We start from the raw sequence: 17563 nt of genomic DNA on the forward strand, positions 1-17563 counted from the left end.
GTTCAGTGGGAAGCTCTGGGAGCACTGGTACATCTTGGAAATTTTGATTTACATACAGTCTGTTGACTTGTTTCAATGTCCTTGGCTGAGCTGGTTCAGCCCCAGACAATGTGCTTCTGCCTGGTCTGAGACCAAAACAGTGCCTATGTTGGGTCAGAACATGATGGGTCAAGTGTCCTGTCTCTGTCTCCAAGGCAGTGATGGCTCCTGCAGAAGGGTCTAAGCATGGCAAGCACGCAGAGATGCATCCCAAAGTGGTTTTCTTGCCATCAGAAATTTGCCAGTGAGGGACCTCTTGGACCTGAGGTGAAGTCTCTGGACTTCATAAGTCAAATGATTGTGATGTTTTGCTTCAATCATTTGTTACTGTTTGTTGTGATTCCTGAGTAGAGTTTGTTACACTTTGTCTAAGAAAACTGTTCCGTTCCAGCTGTTTCAGTGGGTTTTAGCTGTTCTGTTTGTTTGTTTGATTGTTGGGGTTTTTCTTCTAAAGAGGTAGGAAACTAAGCCCCAGCTCTGCTGTTGTCCCTCCAACACATGCTTATACTGGCAAGTGACAACTTGTGTTGCTGGTGTGAGGATTATTGCTTGATTTGTTTATTCCTGATCTTCTTCACAATCATGACACCAGCTGGACAAGTGCTGGGTAGTTAGAAATGCCACTGGCTGCTGGGGATTTCAGTCCAGCAATGTTGGTGTTGTAGTGACCAGCTTGCAAGATGGTTGTGAAGATCAGGGCCTCCATCAGCCACCACAGCCCTGGACACAGCAGTTCAGCCCCTTCTGGTTCACCAAGGACTTTCACAGCTCGTGGCTTTTCTCTGAAGAGCTCTTCTGCATTTACTGAGGAGGGAAAGTATCTCTCTTACACACTTTTGTTCCAGAAGTTTTTGGTAAAGGTCTTCAGGACCTGGGCTACTTTAGAAATAGGGACTGGGAGTTGTGAAGGATTCAGGGTAAGATTTCTCTTACCTAACTGTGTCTCTCTGAAAATCAGCCCTTTTAACAAGTCGTCTAGACTCCTCCCATAGCCAACAAAGAGAGAGGTATGAGAAGGTGATTCATCTCCCCTATCTTGGAGATCTGTCAGGTCAGGATGAATCAGCCCCTCTGGATGCCTATCTCCTTCCACTGGCAGCTGGATCTGACCAGTCACCCAACAGGTAGATGGCTGCAGGTAGGGGCAATGAGTCCCAAGTGCCATTGGCACATTGGAACATATAACCTCAAGCCTAAATCTGCTTAACAAGCTTAGCAGACATCATACTCCCCAACCACACTGAGGAACCTCCTCCATTTTGCTTCTTCCAGAAGAGTATGAAAGGTTTACACACTTCTCCAACCACCCTCCAGCTTGGCTTCACTTTACCTTCTGTCTATGGACACATTTGAAGTCTGTGCTGGTTCAAGGCATTCTAAAAATATGTTTCTTATTTGTAATTCTAATTTCTAGAACAAAAGGCTTGTAAGACAGTTTGGAGAGAGGCTTTCCCTCGTCAGTAAATGCAGAAGAACACTTCAGAGAAAAGCCATGAGCTGGATAAGTCCATGGGGCACCAGAGGTGGCTAAACTGCTGTGTCCAGGACACTCTGCTGTGTGTGATGGAGGCCCTGATCTTTGTAATCACTTAAGACATGAGAACAAAACCAAAGAAAATCTATTTTTGACACAAAACTGCTGGGCTTATTTCCAGCTGGAGCTGTGACTGTTTCTGTTTGAGCTGCACAGGCAAATTAATGTATTTCAGAGAAACGACTTGTATAGTATTCAGGAAAACTCAATCCACAGCACCTGCAACAGACACTGCTCTTATATTGCCTTAAGCTCAGGCATTGCCTTAGATGGTGACTCCAGATGACAGGAGATGTCCTGTCCCACCCATAGCTCTTCAAAACTATAATTACTGATCTCCTCGTCCTGTCCTGTATCTTCTTGGAAGCATCAAGTTTTTTACTTTTGAATTTTCTTCCCAATCTTATGATACTGATGTTCAAATATTAGAGGAAAAGAAATTAATGATCTGGAGGAAGAGCTCTCTCTGGATCAGTCAACAACAGACTAAAATCTTTTATTTACCTATTCTTAATGACTCTTTTCTGTTTGTTCCTCTCGTGGGGTGTCTCATTTGTAGCATCACTGTGACTGGCATTGCAGTGAGCAGTCAGGTAGCACAGGTGATGAGTGGGACCACTCCAGAAACAGGCACTCTGAGGACAGCAGGTTTGCAGTGTTTTCTTGGCTCACATGTTGGGGGCTGGCTCAGCCTTCAGGGATGAAGCCTCCATTCCATCTCCTCAGTGGCCATGATGGGATGCAATGATGGGGCATTAGTGACTGCAGCCCTCTCTGCATTAGGTGATCTCTCAATCCAGGACTGTTGAGCACAGAAGACCCTTAGAGATATTTGTTACCCTGTTGACAATGTGAGTTATGAGTGGCCACCACTTCCCAAAGCCATCCAACCAGCTGGCTGTGCTGTGTCCTGATGTAAGGCCTGAGAGTGCCTGAGGTCCCACAGAAGGTGCAGTGGTGACCACAATTTACACAGACAAACCCAAGGGAGGTTTGAGCAAGCTAAGCAGGGCACTCAGAGCAGTGCAGTCATGGCAGGAGAAGTCTCAGCACGAGCTGCACCCTTGGCTCTCACACCTAATATCCCCCCAAAATAGGATCTGTTCAGCATTGGGCTCAAAGCCCCTGTCACAGGGTGGTGGCCCATGGGCTGCAGTGTGTGCTGCTCACCCAGAGCAGGCACAGCTTTGGAGGTGCATGGCCAAACCCTGAGCACCAGGGGAAGGCAGTTGGTGGAGCCAGGATCATGCCATCAACAAAGACCCTCTGAGGCTTAATTCCCACCTGGAGCAGCACTGCCCTTGCCTGGCTCTGCTGGGTTGGCAGGTCCATCCCTGCTGGAGAGTCAGGGGCGTTCCCAGGTCCCATGTCAGCTTTGGCACTGTTGGGATGATGCAGGGACAGGACAAAGTGCAGAAGTCCACCCGCAACTCTCTCTGCCCCTCTCTAGAGCAGAGCTGCTCCAGCCCTTGGATCATCTCCATGGACATTAGGTTAGCATCATCCCCCCAGAGCTAACCTCAGCCTGAGGCTTGTAGGGAAGAGTGATGTGTCTGCTCCCAGACCAAGGGATATTTGGGGTGGCTGAGGCTACTCCCACTAAAGCAGTTAACTGAGTTGGATTCTGGCATATAATAGTTGGGAACCAGTGGCTACTGGGCTGCCAGCTCACCCCTCTTCTTCCTTGGGTTCCACCTCTGGGGTTTCAGGCTCTGTGCTGGCCCACCCAGCTTGGTCTCTGTAACTTTCCAGTCCGTTATGGCACTAATGAAAAACATGCACCTTGGTGATCCCTCTGCACCAGCCACTCCATGTAGATCCCTGAACAAATGTTCTCTGTGGGAGAAACCTGCAGAGCTTCCTGTCCCAAATGCATTAGCTGCATCAGGGGTGTTTGCCACGAGACAGGAACATTCCTTTCCACTCCTGGCTGCCTTTGCCTCTGAGCACAAAAGTCTCTCATCAGGGGGAGCTCTGTCCTGTAACGATTTCAGGACAAATTCTGTCTTTTGCTGTGATGGTGCATTCAAGTTTAAAAGAATCCCCAAAATAGACTGTTTTGGGTGACCTTTTAAAGAGAATAAAGATTTCTAGTTGTTGCACATCCTTACTTGGTCAGACCCTGGTGTCCCTAGGAGGTTTTGCAAGAGGCTTTACATATGTAGCATATTTGGACATGACCTTTCCCAGTCAGAACAAACTTAACCACCAAGACCTAAATCTCAGCTGCCTCAGGAACCCGATGAAAATGCATCTGGAAAGGCAGCACCCAGGAGAGCTGGGAAAGAACCTTTCAGAAATGGATAAACAATATATCTGCTGGTTTGGCAATTTTTCTCCCTGCAATGGGGAGCACAGCAGGCTGCGTTTCGCAAGCAGCACCAGGAGTTTTCCCCACCCACCACGCAGGGTGGGACCCTGTCAGGTTGCATCGCCTGTGCTTTGCCCTCCAGCCTGGGAGAAACCTGCTCCTGACGTGTTTGTGCCGAGTCCTTTCCTTCTCTCTGTCTGCTGCTCTAGAAACAAACAAATTGCAAGGGAAAAAAAATGAGAGGTAGGTAATGAACTGATGGCGTCCTTAGATGCAGGAGGCAGAAACACCCAGTTATCTAGCAGGGCCACCGAGGTGGAAAGGCAGCTGAGATGGGAGCAGTTCCTGGGGCCTTGCTCTGTGCTTCTGCTTCTCTGGAAGGAGGGAGGAGGAGAGGGGCTTCTCCTGGTTTACACAAGGGTTGATGGAAGAAAAATACAGAGCAGACCTCATGATCAGTGACTGAGATGATGCCAGTTTTTATTTTTTTTTACCAGTTCTAATCCCAGCTGAAATAAGAAGTTAAAGATATTTATTTACCTGCCGTTGGATGTTCCAATTGACTGTCTCATATTGCAGGCTGAGAACTGATGATCCACAAATGCTTATTCATTTAAAGGCAGGTCTTTGCTGCTGCTGAAGGAAAGACCTCACTTTCCTTTTAGGAAAAATTGCTTCCCCAAAAGGGCTGTCAGGCCCTGACACAGCCTGCTCAGGGAAGTGGTGGAGTCACCGTCTCTGGATGTGTTTAAAAGTAATGTAGATAGGCTGCTGAGGGACATGTTTTAGCACCCAGATGCTATCAGTGCTCATCTTCACTGTCTTTCCTTCCTGGGCCTCCCCTCCTTGTTTTAATATGAATAAAGGGCTCCCAGGGCTTGGCCTCAAACATACAGGCTCCTTTCTCAGTAGGGAGGGGAAGTTCAGGTTTAAATCCAGGATGTTGACATTGCCAGACTGCAAGTGAGCATCCTTCTGCATCCTCCAAGAGCAGGGACTGCCAACATCTGGCTGAAAGGAGAGACCAAGCTGCCCCAAATTCTCAGATCCATGGGGAGAAGTGTTGGTGACAGCTTAAAATGGTTTCCAGACCTTGAAGTGCAGAGGGAATCACTGTTTTCTGTCTCTACCCCACTTTGAGGGGTTTCCTTGTCTTTTCCAGCACTTCTCCACACTTCTGAAGGGAAGAGTTGTGGACCTGGCCCACTTCCCCCATGCAAACACCCACAGCTCTTGGCAGATCCAGGGTGTTGGGAAATCTGGGTGGTTTGTGAGGTGTGAAGGCCAGAGATTGATTATTTCCTTTCACTAATGCTATTCTGCAGAGGGAGAGCTCACTCCACACACATAATGGCAACAGCAGAAGTGACAAGATTGTTGTCAGGTGGCTCTTGAAACCACAGACTCTGTAATAGCATCACCTTCACCTTCAGAGATCCCATCTCTTCCCCAGACAGCAGAGCACTTTGCTTCTGCCTCCCTGTGCATCCAGTCTGACAGATCTCTGCAGCCAGCAGAGGCAGCAGCACAGGGAGCACCATCCCCTCGGCCACGTTTGCTCCGGCGTTGGGAGTGAAGGTCTCAGACTTCAGTCTGGTGAACATCTGAAGGGGGGATGTAGGTTTTAGCTTGAAAAAGGTGCTCTCAAGGCCCAGACTTGGCACTTTGCTAAGCCCAAGGAGGGATCAGGCCAGCTGCCTCTGTGCAAGGATTCATAGAGACTGTTTGGCCAGCAGGTGTGACACCCACTGAAGGCAGGAGGCTCCTCATCGATTTGGAGGCTTTGGATCAGGCTCCTGCTGCAAAGAGGAATCCTAAGATACCAATTAGGTCCGTGCCACTTGAAAGAGATTAAAATGGGCTCAGCCAAGCATCTAGTAGAATCAGCAATAAAAGTCATGCACTGACTTTGGTAATGAGCTTCACATCACACGGGAACTATTTTCCCATGAGTTTGCAAAAGGCTTCCCCGCCCTGCCAGGACCTGCACTGACTTGCTGCTCAGGGCTCCCTGTGTTGCAGAAGAGTGTCTTTCCAAACAGGCAGTGGCTTTGCTTCGCCCGTCTTGGGGCTGGCAAGAGAGAGGACAGTGCTACATGCCACTATAAAACACAACAGGAAATAAAGAACAGATAATTTGGGATCTATAAAGGCAGACACACTCACACCTTCCCTCGCCCGCTCTGCTGGCAGAGAGCCTGTGTGCACACACAGGAGAGCAAACAATAGCTCTAGATAAATAACAAGTTAGCTCTTCCATGGTTAGCTGAATTGGTTTCAGCAAATGCCCAAGGGGCTCTGCAGCTCTGCCAAGCTTCTGACAGCCCTGCAAAACAATCCCAGTTTATACTGACTCAGAAAGGAAAACGACAGGGCTGACATCTGAGCTGCTGCTCCGTCCTCCAGGAGAGCCCTGGGAGTGGGTTCCCCACTCCACTGAGCAGCAGAGTCCACCCTGCACCTCTCTGCCACAGCCCTGACCTCACTGTCCCCAGGGTTTCTGAACCTAGGAAAATGAAGAAAAAAATTAGGATTATATCACATTAGATATCATCACCTCAGAAGGACATATCAGCAGTGGGGTAGATCATGACTTCCTGAAGGGCCACTTTGCTGTTGCTGTACCCAAAGCAAAACCTGGATGGAGTGAAACTCTGTTCATGGCCATCCTGGAATTGCAGTGAGCTTGTCCCACTGCCAGGAGAGCCCCCAAGACCATCACACTTACCCAGGTGCCTTGTTCTTGCTCTTTTTATCACATGCAAATCCTTCTTCCAGCTCTCTGGGAGCTCTGTGATGTGCACCAAACCTGTTACATGCTGCAGTACTAACAGGTTTTGTCTGTGTCCTCTGGAGTAGAAGTGCAAAGAGAATTTGCTGCCCTTTTCTCCCCTTCCAGCAATTCACCTGTTTGGAGTCAAACCTGCAGAAATGAAAACCTGTTCAGGCTGGTGCTCAAGTGACAGAGCAATCTGGGTGTCAGCTGGAGGGGGTTCTTCTGGCCCAGCTGCCACCAGGGCTGGGCAACCCCTTTTAGAAGTTTTCAGCCGTTACCTGTGCAACTCTCTGGGCTGCAGCAGAGAAGATTCACTGCATTCCTGAAGATCAGTTCCTTAATGGAAGTATTTGGCTTCATTAATTACCATAATGACAATTCTGCAGTGCTGGAGACAGGAAGGATGCTGAGTGTGCTCAGGGCTGGGATGAGGTTGGGGCAGAGCAGCAGGACTCTGGGTGAGCCTGCAGAGTTCACCCCATTTCTCTGTCAGGGGGTGTTTCTAGGTTAGGAAATATGGGGGTTTTTTTGAGTGACATGAAAGATTGAACAGCCTTTCACACCTTGAGCCTTCAACCTTCATGGAAATAATAAGGCTCCAGTGTTGACTCTTCTCTTACAGCCCAAGGGATCCTTGGGTGGCTTTTGCAGAAGAGGCATCCTAGGTACTGCTGATTAAAGTCAGGTGAGAAAAGAATCCTTGGCCCAACAGGAGACCATGGATGAGCTTCCCTGAGTCAAACCAAAGGGGGATGGGGCAGGCAGTTTTATTCTTTGGTTCTTTTTATGCCTGTTTGATGTATATCTTGGAGATCCGTGGGGGATGCAGTAGAAAAACTCAGTTTCATGGGGAAAACTGCACTAAAAAAGCTTTATTTATTTTCCTTTCTGGAGTAAACACCTTAGTGACTTGTCTCTCACTTGAATACAGCCCTGCAGGCTTCCAGCCAGCACTGGCATCCAGAAGGTTTAGTATTGCTAAAGAATATTGGGGCAAACCTGGAGGACATTTGATGAAGAAGTGAAAACATTTTGAGCTGTCAGCAGGCCAGCTAAAGCTCTTTTTTGTTTGTTTGTTTGCTAATTGCAGCTGTGTTTTTTTACTGTCTTTTATTCTTCTTCTTTTATTTCTTCTTGGCTGAGTCATCTCAATCCTTCTTGAATATCCCCCATTGTTCTCCCAACATCCCATTGTATGAGCTGATACTACACACCTTGTAATTCTTAAGCAGATGTTCATTGTCTCCACTTGTTTCTTGGCACAATGAGATTCAAGAATCCAGACTTACTGATTTTTTCACTCCCATTACTTCCTTCCTAAGGAACTTGTGGATAGAAGGAGAATGATGTTTTCCTTCAGGAAAGCTGGGGAGAAACTTTAGACAAGGGCTTGTGGTGAGAGGACAAGGGGGAATGGTTGAAAACTGAAAGATTTAGGTTAGATTTTAAGAGGAAATTCTTTGGTGTGAGGGTGGTGAGAGCCTGGCCCAGGTTGCCCAGGGAAGCTGTGGCTGCCCCATCCTTGGCAGTGTTGAAGGGCAGGTTGGATGGGGCTTGGAGCAGCCTGGGCTGGTGGGAGGTGTCCCTGCCCATGCAGGGGGTTGGAGCTGGATGATCTTGAAGGTCCCTTCCAACCCAAACTATCCTATGATTCTATGAAAATAGCATAAGAAAATGAAAAATAAATGCAGGCAGCGCTGGAGGGTCAGAATGGGGCATCCTCCTCTGTGTTGGCAAGAGATGTGACATGAGCTCCTCCAATTTCAGGTCGGGTTAGGCCCCATGTGTTGGAGACAAGGCATTTTCTCTGGGTCACGTCTGAGCTTTCAATTCTGCTTTTAAGCTCCTGGATGATGTGTCCTGATCACTCGGTGTCCCCAGTTCTCAAGGGAGGATTTAGCACTTTTGTAAGGGCTGCAGGCGGGATAACATCTCATACATTTTGGGCCACAAAAATACCTCAGAGACACAGGAATTTGGTGACACCTCCACAGGAGCAGGATTGGCACCGTCCACCTGCAGCTCAGCCCTCTCCTCACTCTCTTGTCTCCTGTTTCCCCCTGCCCAGCTGTACAACGGGACCCTGAAGCGGGACGCGGAGAACAGGCGCTACAGCTCCTACAGCCAGATGGAGGGCTGGGGCAGCAGGCACTACAGCAAGGCCATCTGCAGCCCCACCAGGGCTGGCAGCGACTACTGCTTCGTGCAGAACATGAAGAGCAGCCGCAGTGAGCCCGACCTCTACTGCGAACCCCCCCGGGGCACCCTGAGGAAGACCCAGGTGGGAGGTCGGGCAGAGCACAAGGCGACCTTGAACCGCCAGAGCATCTACAGCAGCTGCAGCACCCAGCAAGGAACCACCAGGACCAGTAAAAAAATGCCAGCACGAGCCCTCTCCTGCCCCTCAAGCAACAAGGCTGATGTGGTCTATGCCCAGCCCATGATGAGCTGCAAGCAGGACACCGTTTATGGACAGGCTCAGTCCAGCTCCAAGTAAGTCTGCTGAATTGGATTGAGTGTAGAATGGGCTTCCCAGGGGAGTGGTGGAGGCACCATCCCTGGAGGTGTTCAAGGAAAGGCTGGAGGTGGCACTTAGTGCCATGGTCTGGAGATGTGGTGGTATCAGGTCATGGACTGGTATCAGGCTGGACTTGATGATCTTAAAGGTCTTTTCCAGTCTTGGTGATGCTGTGATCCTGTGATCTGCTGTGGAGGTCCTTCCATCAGAGCCAGCCACCTGAGCTGCTCTGTAGCCACTGGAGACCTGCTCCCCAGTGCTCTCTGTGCTTAATCGTGTCCTGCAGCAAAGTGGGTCAGATGAGTCACACTCTGAAAGGGCTTATTTCTTCTCGTGGGCTATGGGGGAAATAAACACGTCTGGCTCAGCGGATGTATCTCTGTTGTAGCTGTGGGACACTGGGTCTCTGGACACTCCCAGTCTCTGTGGTGGTATTAGCTGGCAGCTCCTTTGCAAGGTGAGGGTGAGGAGCTGGAGAGTGGAAAGCCTGGTGTGCAGTTTGGGTGCCTCTCCTGGCTGTCACACTGCTTTGATTTGGCAGAAATCAAACCTATAAGGTACCTAACTTTGAAGGAGTTGGCTCCTGAGGGTCTGACTCAGAGCAGAGCTGGGAACCTGCTGAGCATATTTATTTATGTCTCTGTCTTTTCACCCAGCCCTTGTTTTTTTTTCCCATCAAACGGTCTGATTTGGGTTCCAGAAAAAAACCTGAGACAGAAATTGAAAGAAATGGCCTAATTGGAATAATTTGCCTAGTCAGGAAAGAGGGGGGAATGGAAGCTGTTCAATTTCTTTCTGTCCAGAAGATCCAGTCCCATTGGGGTTAGGAATTATGCAAAGGTGGAGGATGGTCCTTCATGTCTCGGCATCAGGTCCCTTCTTGTAAATGCTGCCTACAACATCAGGGCATGTAGACCCCCCAGTGAGCTCAGATACTCCCAGGCTGATCAATCTGTGGGATGCAGCAGGGCTCTCACTGAAAAAATCAGCAGACTTTGATGGCATTAGAGTGATGTTGATTCAAAGCTGCTCTGATGCTGATGGCTCCACTGTCTCCAGCTCTGGAGCACCAGCCATGTTCTGCCATAGTCTTGGGAGAGATTTGGTCTGCAAAACTCACAGCCTTGGAAGACCATGGTTTACGTGTTTTGAGCTGTAAAGCTTTGCAGTTCAGGGTTGGAATGCTTTACTGGGCTGGAGAAGGAGGGTCTGCATCCTGGTGGTGCGTGGTCCAAAAGAGAATTTGCACATGGCAGCTTAAGTGTGAGCCCTGGGGGGCTCAGAGCCTTTGTCCCAACTCACACCAATACTGAGGTTGTTCACACTGACCCAAGGTGTGATGTAAATGTTGAGAAACCCCCCCCTCACACTCAGCACTGTGAGCCAAATCAGGCCCTTTTTTCACATCTGAATGTTGATTTCCAGATTTCTCTGCTCAGGCTCCCTCGTTTGGTTCTGAGTATGTCCCAGAGTGTGTGTCACTCACCCTTAGCAGGTTGTCATGAAACCGTGGCTTCCCACGTGCCCAGCTGCTTCATGTTTAACACATGCAAAGTTAGCCCTGACCAACCTGGAGCACGGGTGGCATTGGCTTGCTGTGCTCAGGAGCTTTGTAATTCCTCTGGAATGGGAAACAGATGTTACATGAACTGGGAGTAACTTGTTCTAGGGAATTTCTGGCTAAAGAGCATTGAGTTGTGGTTGTTCAGCCTCGAGAAGAGAAGGCTCTGAGGAGACCTTAGAGCACCTTCCAGTATCTGAAGGGGCTAGAGGAAAGCTGGGGAGGGACTGTTTACTTGGGAATGTAGTGATAGGATGAGGGGTAATGGTTTTAAGTGGTAAGAGGGGAGATTTAGGTTAGGTTAGGAGATGAGGAGGAAATTCTCTAGTGTGAGGGTGGTGAGACCCAGGGAGGTTGTGGAAGCCCCATCCCTGGCAGTGTTGAATGGGGCTTGGAGCAGCCTGGGCTGGTGGGAGGTGTCCCTGCCCATGCAGGGGGGTTGGATCTAGATGATCTTTAAGGTCCCTTCCAACCCAAACCATTCTGTGATTCTTTGAAAAGTGCAGGGGGAGGGATGGCAGAAGAGTTAACCGTGGCACTGCAGGTGGCTTCTGCCTGCAGAAAATACTGCTTTTGAGAAGTCAGTCCCAGGCAGGCTCCCTCCAAAGCAAGCCCTGCTTTGCACTGGCTTGGTCATTGCTTTGGAAAGGTCACTTGAAGACTAATGGCATTTTCTGAAGAGAAGAACTGCTGTTGTGAGAGGAGCACTCTACAGCCTGGATGCCCCTTGGTTAGGGAGTGGCTCCGTTTATACACTTCTCCTGGCTTGGGGCATGGCCCATCTGGCAGAACCTGTTCTGATGTGGAAACCTTGGGCTGCAAGTTGTAGGCTCAGCTGGGGCTGTGTCCCCAGAGTAAATCTGATTTGGCTGGGGAACACCCCCTGCTTCCCTGAAACTGGATCAGTTCGGAGGGCAGTTTGTACCCATGTTTCTGCTCTTGACAGGGGATGAGGGTGGCAACAGTTGTCCTTAAAGTTCTGGAAACACACTAAGGAGTCTTTTCCTCTTTGAAAACAACAACAACAACAATAAAATAAATGAAGGCATTTGCCCTGTTGGGGGTGTTCAGTCTGGAGAAGAAAAGGCTCTGGGGATACCTTAGAGAACCTTCCAGTGCCTGAAGGGGCTCCAGGAAAGCTGGGGAGGGACTTGGGACAAGGGCAGGGAGGGATGGGATGAGGGGGAATGGATAAAAACTGAAAGAGGGGAGATTTAGGTAAGACATGAGGAGGAAATTCTGGAGTGTGAGGGTGGTGAGAGCCTGGCCCAGGTTGCCCAGGGAAGCTGTGGCTGCCCCCCCCCCGGCCCTGTTGAAGGGCAGGGTGGATGGGGCTTGGAGCAACCTGGGCTGGTGGGAGGTGTCCCTGCCCATGCAGGGGGTTGGAACTAGATGATCTTTAAGATCCCTTCCAACCCAAATCATTCTATGATGATTCTATGGTTACAGAGTGTCTGGCAGGTCAGTGGTAGCCTTGCTCTGTAGTGTGCTCTTGAGGGAAGGGGCCTTCAGAGGTGGGTTAGGACCATGTGGCCTCTCTTTGCTGTGTAGGCCTGTTTCAATGTGGAGGTTTCTGCACTTGGAGAGCTCGAGCTTCATTTGGGTGGCCTGATCTTTGAGCAGGGAGGGGTTTGCTTGTAGGCATCCCATTATTGACCTCCACATGCAGGAAGAGGACTTGGCTGGGTAGTACCTGCTGGTGGTTCCCTGCCTGAAGCTCTGTTCCTATTCTAGTAGTTCTCCAGGAATAGGTTTTGCCTTTATAACAAGGATAATGTTGTGTTCAGTTTTTGTGCTGCAAATCTCCTGTGGAGGTGGGTTTCTGTCTGCAGGGCAGCAAACTATCTCTGTGAGGTTGGGGGGGGCTTGACAGGTTCCACACTCTCCGAGGTGATCCAGTGGGGTGAGATGCATTGCTGTGAGCCTGGGTAGAGTGGGACCTGTGATCCACTGGGTCTGAGTGTGATACAAAACTGCTCAGCCCTGCAGTGACCGTGGGCAGGGTCGGTACTGGTTCAAGAATGGTGCTTCTCAGGTGTCCTGTGCTGCAGATCTGACCTCCTTTGATGGTGTGAGATGAAAAGGGGGGGTCACTCCATGTGCTGAGGTTGTGCGAGTGATGTGTAGGGATCAAACTACTGAGCATGCAGGAACTGTCAGACTCTCTGTACTGAACAGTCCCTTTTCCTTTGGTCACAAAGATATTTCATTTCTGGAACTGTTCTTGACCATGTGGTTGCTTCCATGTATTGAACTGGCGTTGGCTTTGCAAGGCATGGAAGAGCTGTCTCTTCAATAACTGTCTCTCAGAGGAGTCTTCCCTCTTACAGAAGCAGCTATAGTTGATGAAAGCACCTTTCCTCCAGCTAGCTGATGACTAGTTCAACACCTAAATGTCTTTTGGTAAAAAACAGTCTGTGATTCTATGATAAACTAAACCACAATGTGTGGTTTTACTTACTCCACAGTCCTGGTTCTGGTGATGAAATCTGAGTTTTGCAGTTTGTTCGGATCAGGAGGTTAAATGGTGCTGACTTGCTTTGAGAAACACACTCCTGAAGTATGTTCTCTTCCACCACCCCTCTCATTATGCTCCTGCTTCAGTGAGCAGAGAGGGACCTTCTGATGTCCCTTCCAGACAAACTTTGTAACCAGTCAAGGGCTTAATCCTTTGTCTCATACCTGGAACAAATTTCCAAGCTCAGTCTGTCTGTCCTGGGCTCAGAAGTTCATGGGTTACTCTGGTGGCTCCTGCCCAGAGCTGCTCTCAATGAACAGCACTCCCATTTTGCCACAGTGCAGCTTTCTGGAGTGAACCCTTTTCTCTGATAGGGCTGGAGGGAGTCTTCTTGGTGTCCAGGGCTCCCTCTTCTCCCCAGAACCCTTCTCCTCTTTGGCATCTCATGGCATCTTGCAGATCTGCAGGATTTCATCATGGAAACTGGTAGCAACTGTGGTTCCAGCAGCTGGTAAAGACTCTGTGTATTTGCCTGCTTTTCACCATTTCCTCTGATGGGTGGTACTTGCAACACCCTCCAGGTGAGTGTGTCACCTTGGCCAGCTTTTAGCTAAATAACGTGTTGCAGTTTAGCCCAGCCAGGAAAAGAGTTTCTCCATCTTCTCTGGTCATCAGGTAGTGATAAGGAGAAGCAGTAATGAAGGATGTCTAGTCTTTGTCCCCTTGCAGCTGGAACCTGAGGCACAAGAAAACCACGGGAACCTCCAGCTGACTCTGGGTTAGTTCTGCTTGCAGGAAAGGTGCATGTAGTGGTTCAGTTGCCACATGGGACTGGCAGCCCTGGGTGCTACGTGCTACATGGTGACTGTGGCTCTGCCACAGCCTGTGCAGTAGCCAAGTGATTGTGTCCATGTCACTTTAGGAGCCACCTCAGTCCGAGCTCGGTGCTCCTGTTGGCCTTGCAGGGTCAGTGGCCAATGGAGCTGAAATCTGAGGCAGGTCAGTGAGGTGCACCCTGGTGAAGTCAGTGCCTCTTGGTTGCCTTCAGGGGAAACCCAAGTGTCTGAGCTGGAGACATTATGGAGAAGCCAGACTAACCTCCTCCCCCCTTGTGAAGGATTCAGGGTATTCACAGAAGATGTGAGCTGGGGTGTCTGCAGACATTCCCCAGCTGAAGGGTGGCTGATAAAGATCAGGAGCCATTAATGGACACCTACAACATGCCTTGTCTTCCACAACACCACATGCACCTTTGGCCTCATTTTAACACGCAGATGTATTTCCCTTTGGTGTTCTCTGTACATGTGAGAAAGGGAGTGAAACATCTCAGTAGAGATCATGTGAAAGCAAATGTCTCTTGAGGCACCTGGAAATACCTCATCTCTTGGTGCTACTCTGCTTAAGGCCTTGAATACCTGAGCTGGCAGCTATGGAAGAGGCAGCAAAGGCTGGGGAAACCTTTTCGATTTTCTGTTCCATCATATTTGTCTCTGATGAGTCAGGCTTGACCCCAGCCAAGCTGCAGCAGCCTCTGTGAGCTGTGCCTCATCTTCAGGGACAGTCAGTGTGTGCCCTGAAAATGTTCATTCCTGGGCAGGAGCCTCTGGAAACGATACAAAAGTAATTGAAGAGTCAGGAAAGGTACTGAGGGTATTTTCCAATAGTTCTCCTCCCTTTTTGGGTAAATAAAGGCAACAGGATGAAAGTATAAATTCTCCAAGGCTCTGCCATACAATGAATAAAGATCCATTATGACAGGGACCTTCATTTTGGTTTGTTCTTGTATGGGGAAAACTGCATCTAAAAATGAGCATTTCCCAGCACTGGCTCCTTCTGTGATATGATCCTATGAGAGATTCTGGTGGTGTGAATTGTCTGCCCTGTGCACTTGCATCCTGAGCAATCCCCAGGGAGCTGTGTGTGATGCTCTCCTGGCAGGGCCCGCGTGGCTGCACGTGGTGAGGCTCAGTCTCAATCTGTGCCCATCTTCCCTGGTATCTTCCCATCCAGCAGAGCCTGAGGGGAAGCTCCAGCTGAGCTTTCAGTAGCATCAAAACCTTGGTGTCATGTCCCAGAGGTGGACATGGCTGCTTGGCATGGAGCACAGCTATTGGGTTTGCTCCAGGATGGCCTGACTCTGGAAGGTCTGGATGTGCTCAGCACTCTGTTTTGAGTGTCTCCACTCTGATTTTGTTCATGAATAATGGAATTCATTAGAGTTTTATGGCTTACTCCCCTCCTGGGATTTGTAATCCTACCAACCAGGATGGAGCCTTAGAGCTGATTAACACACACCAATCTGCTAATATAAAGTAAACAAAAGGCATTAGTGCCAAATGAGGGAATTTGCCTTCCTGCCATCCTGATCCTCTGAAGTATTTGTTTCCCTTCCCCACCTGATCTGATCACCTAATTTGTCTCTTGTTGAATCAGTTCTAATTGAGTTCTCTCCCTATTCTGGTTGCTCCTTTCTTGTGGAAGAACAACCACCTTTGGAGCTCTTCCTACCGGGCACATTGGCCCAGTTTGGAGATGGCCATGGTCCAAGAATTTGTCTTGGAGCAGCCTGTTGTTCTTATAGTGTAGATCTGGTTAGAAATATCCCTGTCTGGCTGGTGATCAGTCTGCCATTAGCTCAGGCTTTGCCAGGGTGATTATATTGAAGAAATCACTGCTGCTTCTTGGGTGGCATGACTGAGCCTGAGTGCTCACCCTCTGTGAACTCTTCTTGGGGAAACCAGGAATGGAAGCAGAACCTTCCCCATCTCATCTCACACAAAACTGGACCTGGGTGTCTAGTTTGGACCCTGCTGATGGAGGGTTTGACCCTCTTATGAGGTGGATGTGTAGAATATTGCCTTCCTAGAATAGCTGGACCAAGTGCACATCCTTCTTTCTCATGAAAAGTGCATCTGACTTAGGAGTTTTCTCAATTTGGTAAATTAAAAAGAAAAACAAACAAACAAACAAAAGAAAACCAAACCCAAACCAACCAAACAAAACATATTACATTCCCCATGATGACATATGCTGTGTGGCCACTGACCTGGTACATAGCTTGATAAGCCTCCCTCCCCACACTGCCAGCCCAGCTCTGAATTCTCAAAAGGAAAGTCCTGGAACAGGCTGCCCAGGGAGGTGGTTGAGTCACCATCCCTGGATGGGTTGAAGGGTCGTTTGGATGTGGTGTTGGTGGATGTGGTTCAGGGGAGAACTTTGTAGAGTAGGGATGATGGTTGGATCCCAAAGAGCTTTTCCAACATGAGTAGTTCTGTGATTCTAGGACTCTATGATGCTGGATCCACCAGTGTGTCAGCTCCATTGTGTGTCTCAGGAGCATGAAAAAGACTAAGAAAAAATCACAGCATCCTGGATCCAAACCAAAGATTTCTGAGGTTCCATAGTTTCTAGTTTGAGCTTTGTCTTGCCAGTTTTGAGTTTCCTTTTTGCAAGTGTCATGAACATTCCTTGGAGTCAGGTTTTGACAGAGCCTCAAACTGATGAAACATCAAATGATGAAGTGATGTTTTCTAGTTAGTGTAGAAATAAAGCTGGAATGAGGTTCCTCTGACCTTAGACACTGAATGCTGAAGGTCCAATCCAAGCCTCTCATTCCTGTATCCAACAGAGGGAGGGTATCTCCAGAGGGCAGCTCTTCCAGTCTTAGGAAGAATGTCTAAGACACAAAGGAAAGTTGCTTTCTGGAAGCATCTGTTTCTCTCTGTTGACTACACAGGTGCTTAAATGAGTAATTTAATCTGGGTACAACTTTGTACCAGTGAGGGTACAAAGGTAGGGGAGACAAAAGAGTCTTTCATGCTTCCAGAGTCACAGAATAATCCTTGGCTTTTGAGCTTTTGAATGAGATTTACTATAGAGCTGTGGAGATTGTTCTCTGGCCTGTGCTGTGTGGGGTGAACCTTTGGTTGCTTAAGGACAAAATATTTTATCTTGTAAGCTGCTGGTGGTGGCGACCACGCTTGGGTCCCCATTCTGGACCTTTATTCCTGACATTTATTTGGCACAATAAGAGTCTGCATATCCTGGGCCTGGAAGAATCCACTGCCTTGTAGTAATACTTGATACTTCAAATGGAATACTAAAAAAACCCTCATTTTTGTCAGCTTATGAGACTGTCTGATGATGATCAGCCCCTCTGCATGGTCACTCACTGGTGTGACATGGAGCAAGAGCCTGTGTGCAAACTGATGTGGTTCAGTCTTCAGGTGAAACTCCCCATCAGTTGCAACTGGATCCTGAGCAGGGAATAACATCAGTCAGGCACAACCATGACCTTGTCCTCCTGGCAAAGCCCCCCATTTCTTGATTTCATCCACTGCTAACAAAACATTTCCCATTTGGATCC

At 48.8% G+C, this 17563-nt stretch overlaps 1 protein-coding gene across 1 annotated transcript in view; it reads left to right on the forward strand.

Moving 5' to 3' along the window:
* Positions 1-17563, forward strand: part of PKP1 (plakophilin 1) — a 48292-nt gene that overhangs the window by 10071 nt on the left and 20658 nt on the right. Inside the window, exon 3 of the mRNA XM_009994155.1 lies at positions 8729-9153. Coding sequence (XP_009992457.1) covers positions 8729-9153 — 425 coding nt within the window. The remainder of the gene's footprint in view (positions 1-8728; positions 9154-17563) is intronic.

Source organism: Chaetura pelagica, unplaced genomic scaffold (genome assembly GCF_000747805.2).
Source record: "Chaetura pelagica isolate M959 unplaced genomic scaffold, ChaPel_1.0 scaffold470, whole genome shotgun sequence".
Taxonomy (NCBI): domain Eukaryota; kingdom Metazoa; phylum Chordata; class Aves; order Apodiformes; family Apodidae; genus Chaetura; species Chaetura pelagica.